This window comes from Borostomias antarcticus (assembly GCF_949987555.1).
Source record: "Borostomias antarcticus genome assembly, chromosome: 6".
NCBI lineage: Eukaryota > Metazoa > Chordata > Actinopteri > Stomiiformes > Stomiidae > Borostomias > Borostomias antarcticus.
Genome location: NC_140239.1, coordinates 6,201,979 through 6,210,799, shown reverse-complemented (window position 1 = coordinate 6,210,799; position 8,821 = coordinate 6,201,979). Strand labels below are relative to the sequence as shown.

Below are 8,821 nucleotides of genomic sequence, written 5' to 3'. Positions count from 1 at the left end.
GTTGTGTACCTGTGTTGTGTGTATAGATGCTTATGTGGGTGTTTTTGTTTTTTGTCTTTTTTATTGTGATTTTACTGTCTGCTCTGATCTGTACAGCACATTTAAAAACAACGGGAGTTGATTTTAAATGTGCTTTATAATAAAGAAATCTGTATGTTGAAATACTCAGCCGAGAGTGAAGAGACTCTTATTCTGTAATGAAGTAACACACCTCCTCTTTCAATTTGGACCAATAGCAATGGACAAGAGGCGGATTCCCCAAGATCTCAGCCAATTGCCTGACACGCTGATGCTACGTTTCTTAACAACCCCTTGCATCCGGGTTAGGGATTTGCGGTAAGTAGTGTTCGGCCAACTACAATATTAAATTAAATAGTAAAATCGACGGATTTTAATAACATTTATGGATAATATATGTTTACATATGTCGCATTTGTGTGCGGAACCAGCGTAACTGGGGTACTCACTGTCTAACGCTAGCTAACCGATAATGTCACATTGCTAGCTAGCCAGCCATTGCTAACTTGCTAACTAACGTTAGCCCTAATGTCCGGGTTTGCTTTGTCACCCATTTCTGTCGCTTTAGTCACCCTGTGTAGTGTCATCAATCGATATACATTTGAGCTTTACGTCTTATAATTTCGATTTGCAGATCCTAGACGTCGTCAGATTGAACAGCTTGGAACCGCCAGTCAGGATGTTTGGCCATCACGGTGTGGTTCGAGTATTGGTGCAGGTGCTTTGGGCCCACCTCTTGTGCGGATGGGTGCTCGGGTCCGAGTTGACGTTTGAGCTTCCAGACAACGCTAAACAGTGCTTCTATGAGGACATCACCATCGGTACCAAGTGTACCCTCGAGTTTCAGGTGTGATTGGTTTGTGTTTTATACATGACCTGCTTAGATTGGTCTGAATAAGATGTCCAATAAGGATTAAAAGATGCCTGTTTCACTGTATTCATGATAAACTTCATATGGTTTCCTGCAATACACCACATGAACACAATTGTCAAAGGACTACAATTGAATGACAGAGGAGTAACTGTGTGTGTGTGTGTGTGTGTGTGTGTGTGTGTGTGTGTGTGTGTGTGTTTTAATGCTTTTAATGTCTCATGTAAAGCACCTTGAATTGCCCTGTGGCTGAAAAGTGCTATACAAATAAACTTGCCTTGCCTTGTGTGTGTGTGTGTCTAGGTGGTAACGGGCGGTCATTACGATGTGGACTGCCGTCTGGAGGACTCTGAAGGGACGGTTCTGTACAAGGAGATGAAGAAGCAGTACGACAGTTTCACCTTCACCGCGGCCAAGAACGGAACCTACAAGTTCTGCTTCAGCAACGAGTTCTCCACCTTCACGCACAAGACTGTCTACTTTGACTTCCAGGTTGGAGAGGACCCACCACTGTTCCCCAACGAGAACAGAGTCACAGCTCTTACACAGGTGAGTGGTCAGCATGGAGTAGGCCATTTGATTCTATATACCGGTATATTGTCCATACCATTGACATCATTACAAGAGTGTGTTATTATTACTTCGATGGCCTAATAAGATATACATGTAATTTTATCTGGAGTGCAATATTGTGTGTGTGTGTGTGCGCGTGTGCACGCGCGTGTGTGTGCGTGCGTGCGTGACTGTGTGTCCATTTCAACAAACCACCTACAGTATTGCATGGCAATACCATCATGTTAGTCCTCTAACATCCAACCTCTACCCCCCCCTCACACACACACACACACACACACTCTCTGTCACAGATGGAGTCTGCCTGTGTGTCCATCCATGAGGCCCTGAAGTCTGTCATCGACTACCAGACGCACTTCCGGCTGAGGGAGGCTCAGGGCCGCAGCCGGGCCGAGGACCTCAACACTCGTGTGGCCTTCTGGTCCATCGGTGAGGCCTTCATCCTGCTGGTGGTCAGTGTCAGCCAGGTGGTCCTGCTGAGAAGCTTCTTCTCAGACAAGAAGACCACCACGACACGCGTCGGATCCTAACGACCGGGACTCCCGTCTCTCCCGTCACCCTGTCTCATCTCATCCTGCCCGTGTCTTTAATTCTCTATGGGCCCCGTTTGAATACTTTTACACTGCCCGTCTTTTCCTTCCTGTCTTTTTTGAGGTCATCTCTGATGCTAACATGGTTGGATGGGTGAAAGGCTATGGTCCTGTGTGCAGCCGTTACCAGTCCGGTCTTATTAGATCAGTTCTTATTCCAAGGAAGGGAGAAAGGAAGGATGCATTCTTGGAGAATTCAAACGGAGTCTATCCTATCCAATATGTGCTCTAGCAGGGAACACTCTTCTCTCCCTTAAATATTTAAATGTGTGATTGGTGTTAATTACACACATGGGGTCTAGAGTGCTTCTCTCTGCCACTTCTTCCTTTACTGATTTCATTTTGAGTTTGTGAGAAGTGAGCAAGTACACTTGGGCTGGATGAGAAGAGAATTGGGCCACAGAATCAATCACCTCCACAAGGACTACAGATTGAAGCTCCGGCAAACAATTCATTGGCAGAAATATTCATTCTTTGTTATAGTCTCTTAGATACCATATGCCGAATTTTTTTGTTTTTTTTAAGATTGGGGCCTGTATTCGCGAAGGTTTGAGTTCAGAGTGCTCATGTAGGATCAGGTCTGACTATGATCTCAATCCTAAACTCATCCAAGATCAGCACCCCCACTCTGAGACTGAGTGAATATAGGCCATGGCCATGCTATGAAGTTACTTTTAACACCTACCCCCAACCACCCCAGTGGATTATCTAAATGGTTTCTATCAGTTGATGTTGAAAATTTAACAACTTATTTATTATGTGGGTGCATATTGTCATTGTTTTTTACAACACTGTTTACCTGAATGTATGACCATACTGGTAGCTTGTCTTGCAGTGATAATTCGAGACCTGCTGGAGAACGTTGAAATGTTGCAGAACTTCATTTTTCGCAACTCAAGTTCCTCACCGCTTCCATCGCAATAGCAGAACGTTCTGAGTACTCAAGTCAGTTGCAACTCAAGTTGTGATTAAAAAATATATTTTTTCTGTGTGTAGACAGAATCGACGTTGTTTTAAATGTAGTATTCCTCCGGTCATCATGGCTGTGTTGCATCACGGCTCAGTGGTGGTGGATGTCTCTTGACTCCAGGTTAGTAGACGGTTCAGTTTCAGTTCAACTAATTCATGCTCACTTAATAATCTCAAAATAATTATTCACAGTTTCAAATTTCAACTTTCTGGGTTGAAAAGTGCTTCTTGAAAGAGAAATTGCTTCTTGAAAGAGAAATTATCTTTGTGAGCCTAACCTGGATAAGTGGTGTTTTGTAAGACCAGAAGTGAGATTAAATTCACCCCAACCCTGTGTTTTGTTCTGCTCTCTAGTGTAACTTGTGTTTTGTTTTCACTGATCTGTGGTAAGAAGAGGTGGATGTGAAGATCTGGTTGTAAGCACATACTTTCTTTTGTATTAGGAATTTTTTTTCAATGGTGTGGTCTTTGGCTTTAGGTTTGTGTACGGTTCATTTCTGCACGGTCAGCATCAGCCTGTGGACACTTCTAAGGACAGGTTTCTTTATTTGCATACAGTGGCCGAATAAAGATTTTCTGGTAAACCTGTTGTGTGGTCATTAGTTTCCTTAATGACAGCTTAATCTTCAGATGGACACAACTGATAACCATGTCATCTGGCCCTTTATAAATTACTTATCAGATTCAGAATTAAGTTGTCAAGAACCAGGTGTGCATACTGTAACTCTGGGTGCATAATTATGGCATAATGTGATATGCTATGAAAGACGGCTTAGTGGTGAAAACAGTACACAAGCAGTGACCCATAGCTGTAACATGATGGTTGACTGAGTTGAACTCAACCAATCCTCATACAGGAGCTGTTATTGTCTCAATACAGATAGTAAGTCATAAGCCAATATTTGGTGTCTGTACGTCCTGTATTTCCTCTTTCAACCTCTAGGAGGTGATATGATATAGGGACATAGTAAACTCCGCATAGCAGTTCCCCGTCTGCGACAATCATTCAAATTTATTCTAATTGATATATTGTTTAAATGTTATAATATGGTTTGAATTCACATCGAGAAATTTGTCAAACAAATAAATTGCACAATGTATATAGGAATCTTTCCCTTTAACCGATGTTTCGGCCCTGTTTGCGTAACCAAATATCAGCCCTATGATTGGATAGGTCCACGTCAATAAACGGAGTTGCCAAAAAAAAAAGACTGCATTGTTTTGGATTTGCTAGAAGCGAGTCGTGATCTAACCGGTGTGGTGGGTGGACGAGCTGCCCTAGTTATCTACCCCCCTCAAGACTACTGGCGAGCTAGCTAGCTGGCTACGCGACATGGCTGGCCTGTGAAACCTTTCCTGTTGTGATGAACTCGGTGATAGCGTTCACGGCAAAGATCAAAGACTTCGACATTCTGTCTATGTCATAGAGGCCGTGGAACTAAACAACCTGGCCGCATCCCAGCTGTGTCCTCTTATACCAGCCCCACACAGGAAACACAGCTAGCTACTGGGCTAACACTGGGCTAGCTAGCTTACAAGCGGGGGTGGATGTTGTCCCTTTGCACTCGGATGTAACGTCGATGTCGCACGGGTATGTTAAAAATGCCAAGTTTAAGAATCAAGCAAGCCCGATAAAGAACGAAGGACCGCCTCGATGGTGACGGTAGAATACTTGAGCAGCAAGGCTTGCTAACTGAGCTAGCTACCTGGTAGGGGCTAACTTAGCGTAGCTAAGAAACAGCGATACAATAGGCTGCTGCTAGCTAACTAGCTTGCCTAGCGCCATCAGTAGTCAGCGAACTTTAGCCAATTTAACAGGCTGTCTCCCATCAACCAGCTAACGTTAGCGAACTAGCACTAGCTACATCGTTTGTTTAGCAAACGTTACATCAAGCTCGTAGAATAATGTCAACAAGGCAGGAGGTAACGTTAGCTGTGTTTTATGAACTAGGTCTAGCCTGCTAGTTATCTCGCTAGCTGCTTGTAAAGTCCGAGCTAACATTAGGGCGCCCTATTGCTAAACAAAGGCTTCCGCTCATCACCTGTTTATTTTGTTGCTAGCTTAAGCTCTCTGTTGTGTTTGTATCTCGTTAGCCCATCTATCTAGTCAGACGCCATCGCCTTGCTCATCAAGTCTGTTTCCCCAGTGTAAGAAGCCACTCATTCCAATGGATCTAAAAACGGCCACCTTCAATGCCGCCAGGGACGGCAAATTGCGGCTGCTACAGAAACTCCTGGAGCACAAAACTCTACAGGAGATCGTGGCAATAATATCGGACAAAACCAACGGGGCGACCCCTTTACTCATGGCCGCCAGGTATGGCCACCTGGACTTGGTGGAGTATCTCTTGGAGTGTTGCTGTGCACCAGTAGAGGTTGGGGGGTCTGTGAACTTTGATGGGGAGACCATTGAGGGAGCCCCGCCGTTGTGGGCCGCCTCTGCCGCGGGACACCTGAAAGTGGTGCAGTCATTACTTGGCCACGGCGCCTCTGTGAACAATACGACCCTCACTAACTCCACGCCGCTGAGAGCCGCCTGCTTCGACGGGCACCTGGACATAGTGAAGTACCTAGTGGAGCACAAGGCCGACCTGGAGGTAGCCAACAGACACGGCCATACCTGCCTCATGATCTCCTGTTACAAAGGACATAAGGAAATAGCCCAGTACCTGCTGGAGAAAGGAGCTGATGTGAACAGGAAAAGTGTCAAAGGTAAGCAGGGAGCACAAGAGAATGAGACTTGTTACATTAGTTATAACTCATAATTAGTTAATGTTAATTATTAACAGTAGTTGCTCACATAAATGTGACCCATATATTAGTATTTTCCCTGACTGGAAGCCTGTTTGTAGCTGTAGGAGATTGCCTTTGGTTGGGAGCTGTTGGATTAATTTGTAAAGCAATTATGTAAAGTGAACCCCACCCTGGCCTGTTCTAAATTTGAGCCTCTGCAAAAGCCCTCTCTCGGAGGCTCTGTTCCCATCCATGAGATTTGAACCTTCTTGGCAAGCTCTCTTTGACTGGCACAGTGCTTACTCTACATCACTGTGAGATGGGGCTGCCCCAGAGATGGAGGTGGGTGGATGGCTGCAGCGCCTGCCCCAGCCAAGCCAGTTCAGATGGACATTCTCCACCTAGAGCCCGACTGGTTTCCCTACCAGTAACGCAGTATCCAGCCTTTTATGAATCACTCGTTGCACGTTCATCCCTCTGCAACTCCTTGGGCTCATGTCATTGTGACCAAGCCTAGTCTAGAACTAGGTTGAAGGTGATCCGTCTTTCCGTGACACACCATCTATAATTTAGAGACTTCCCATTCACATGTTTTGCAGTCTAGGAATAGGCTTAATGTGTATCCGGGAAACTGGCCCTCAGCCAACGAGCATCAAACCCATTTGACCTTTTATGTGTTGCACTTTGTCTTGATGCTTTTAATGTCTCATGTAAAGCACTTTGAATTGCCTTGTTGCTGAATTGTGCTATACAAATAAACTTGCCTTGCCTTGCCTAATCTCCCTCTCTCTCTCCCTCCCTCTCTCTCTCTCTCTCTGTCCCAGGCAACACGGCGCTCCACGACTGCGCCGAGTCAGGCAGCCTGGAGATCATGAAGATGCTGCTGAAGCACGGCGCGTCCATGGAGCGCGACGGCTACGGCATGACGCCGCTGCTGTCGGCCAGCGTGACGGGCCACACCAACATCGTGGACTACCTGACGCAGCACCAGCAGACCGGCCACGTGGAGAGGATCAACGCCCTGGAGCTGCTGGGGGCCACCTTCGTGGACAAGAAGAGGGACCTGCTGGGGGCCCTGAAGTACTGGAAGAGAGCTATGGATATGAGGTACAGCGACAGGTAAGAATTATGGGGCCGTTCTTATCAATGTCGCTGATTACTTTAGTCTGTGGCCGCTGTTGTGAAAGAGAACTTGTTCTCAAGAACCTACTTGGTTCGAGAAAGCATCTAAATAATGATTAGGCTAGTAAACACCGTTGAATGATATTGTTTCAACTATTTGTGTAAAGAGGTGTGTTGTTGTCACCCATTAAAAATCCCATTCACCCTAATTCATTCTCTGAGGCCTTCTGGGACTGGCAGCAGATTTGCCTGAGCAGAGCAAGCATCGGGTTACTTCCTCTAAATAATTTCAATAACACTTCTTTTAAAATTCATTCATCAGCAACAACATCCTGTTCAAGGCGGAGCCTAAGCAGCTGATCATGGCGTACGACTACGCCCGGGAGGTGACGAACGGCGAGGAGCTGGACGGCCTGATCTCCGACCCGGACGAGATGCGCATGCAGGCCCTCCTCATCCGGGAGCGCATCCTGGGCCCCTCCCACCCGGACACCTCTTACTACATCCGCTACCGGGGCGCCGTCTACGCCGACTCGGGCAACTTCGAGCGCTGCATCAGCCTGTGGAAGTACGCGCTGGACATGCAGCAGAGCAACCTGGACCCCCTCAGCCCCATGACGGCGTCCAGCTTGCTGTCGTTCGCCGAGCTCTTCTCTTTCATGCTGCAGGACCGCGCCAAGGGGCTGCTGGGCACCTCGGTGTCCTTCGACGACCTGATGGGCATCCTGGGTAAGAGCGTGCTGGAGATCGAGCGGGCGGTACGCCAGAGCCAGCCCGACCCGGCCCAGCTCAGCAAGGCCCTGTCCATCATCCTGCACCTCATCTGCCTGCTGGAGAAGGTGCCCTGCACCCTGGAACAGGACCATTTCAAGAAGGAGACCATCTACAGGTGACTACTGACGTTGAGGTTCTTGTAAGCGTTTCGGGTTATGATGTTGAAGTAGAGATGTGGCGTGTGGGGAAATATATTCAGTCGAGATGTTAAATGGATTGTTGAACGCCACTCTCACGATTGTTGAACACCACTCTGAACACCACTCAGACCCAGATCAAGCCTAGTCCCGTGTACAGACCATAAAACATCGTCAGCGTAGGACGATAATTACAGTCCATAATGCGTCTACTCGCGCACCGACCGAGTCATCCTCCAGTCAGCTAAACGAACACCTGCTCTTCCGTGCTCGTGTCATTCTCACTGAGCCGACGCGTGTCTTTTGTCCATCACCCCCCTCCCCTCCCCCAGGTTCCTGAAGCTCCACCCCTGTGGCAAGAACGGCTACAGCCCGCTCCACCTGGCCGTGGACCGGAACACCACGTGCGTGGGCCGCTACCCGGTGTGCAAGTTCCCCTCGCTGCAGGTCACCTCCATCTTGCTGGAGTGCGGCGCCGACGTCAACAGCCGCGACCAGGACAACAACAGCCCGCTGCACGTGGCGGCCGCCAACAACCACCTGGACATCATGAACCTGCTGGTGGCCAGCGGCACGCACTTCGACAGCACCAACGCCTTCCGGCAGACGGCGTGCGACCTGCTGGACGAGAAGGAGCTGTCCAAGAACCTGATCCAGCCCATCAACCACACCACGCTGCAGTGTCTGGCAGCGCGCGCCATCGTCAAACACGGCCTGTCGTACCAGGGGAGCATCCCCGAGAAGCTGGAGGCGTTCGTCCTCCTACACAGATAATGACTGGGGAGGACGAGGGGGGGGTGGGGGGTGGGGCGGGGTTAGAACTATACTACTACTATTCCTCCTTTTCCCTCAAGCCCCGCCTCCTGTGTGAACTCTGATTTTATTGACCCGGAAGCGGATGAACAGAGAGGAACTTCCTCCCCCTCCCCCAAATAAGTTTCTGAACTTGACACATGGCTGTGGAGAATCTGTGGGGGGGGCATTTTGTAATATGGGCATGCACAATATTTTCAACAGAGCTAGACATTTTTGGG

At 48.0% G+C, this 8,821-nt stretch overlaps 2 protein-coding genes across 2 annotated transcripts; both read left to right on the top strand.

Annotated features, from left to right (window-relative positions):
• Positions 1-317: 317 nt before the first annotated feature.
• tmed7 (transmembrane p24 trafficking protein 7) lies at positions 318-3,599 on the top strand. The gene is made up of 4 exons (XM_084439368.1): positions 318-336; positions 653-865; positions 1,193-1,438; positions 1,756-3,599. The coding sequence occupies exons 2-4, from the start codon at positions 698-700 to the stop codon at positions 1,990-1,992; spliced, it is 651 nt and encodes a 216-aa protein (XP_084295494.1). The 5' UTR covers positions 318-336; positions 653-697; the 3' UTR covers positions 1,993-3,599.
• Positions 3,600-4,378: 779 nt separating this feature from the next.
• Positions 4,379-8,561, top strand: fem1c (fem-1 homolog c; the record flags this gene model as incomplete). The annotated part of the gene is made up of 4 exons (XM_084439390.1): positions 4,379-5,733; positions 6,579-6,873; positions 7,199-7,765; positions 8,120-8,561. Exons 1-4 carry the CDS (start codon positions 5,190-5,192, stop codon positions 8,559-8,561), a joined length of 1,848 nt encoding a protein of 615 aa, XP_084295516.1. The 5' UTR covers positions 4,379-5,189.
• Positions 8,562-8,821: the final 260 nt, after the last annotated feature.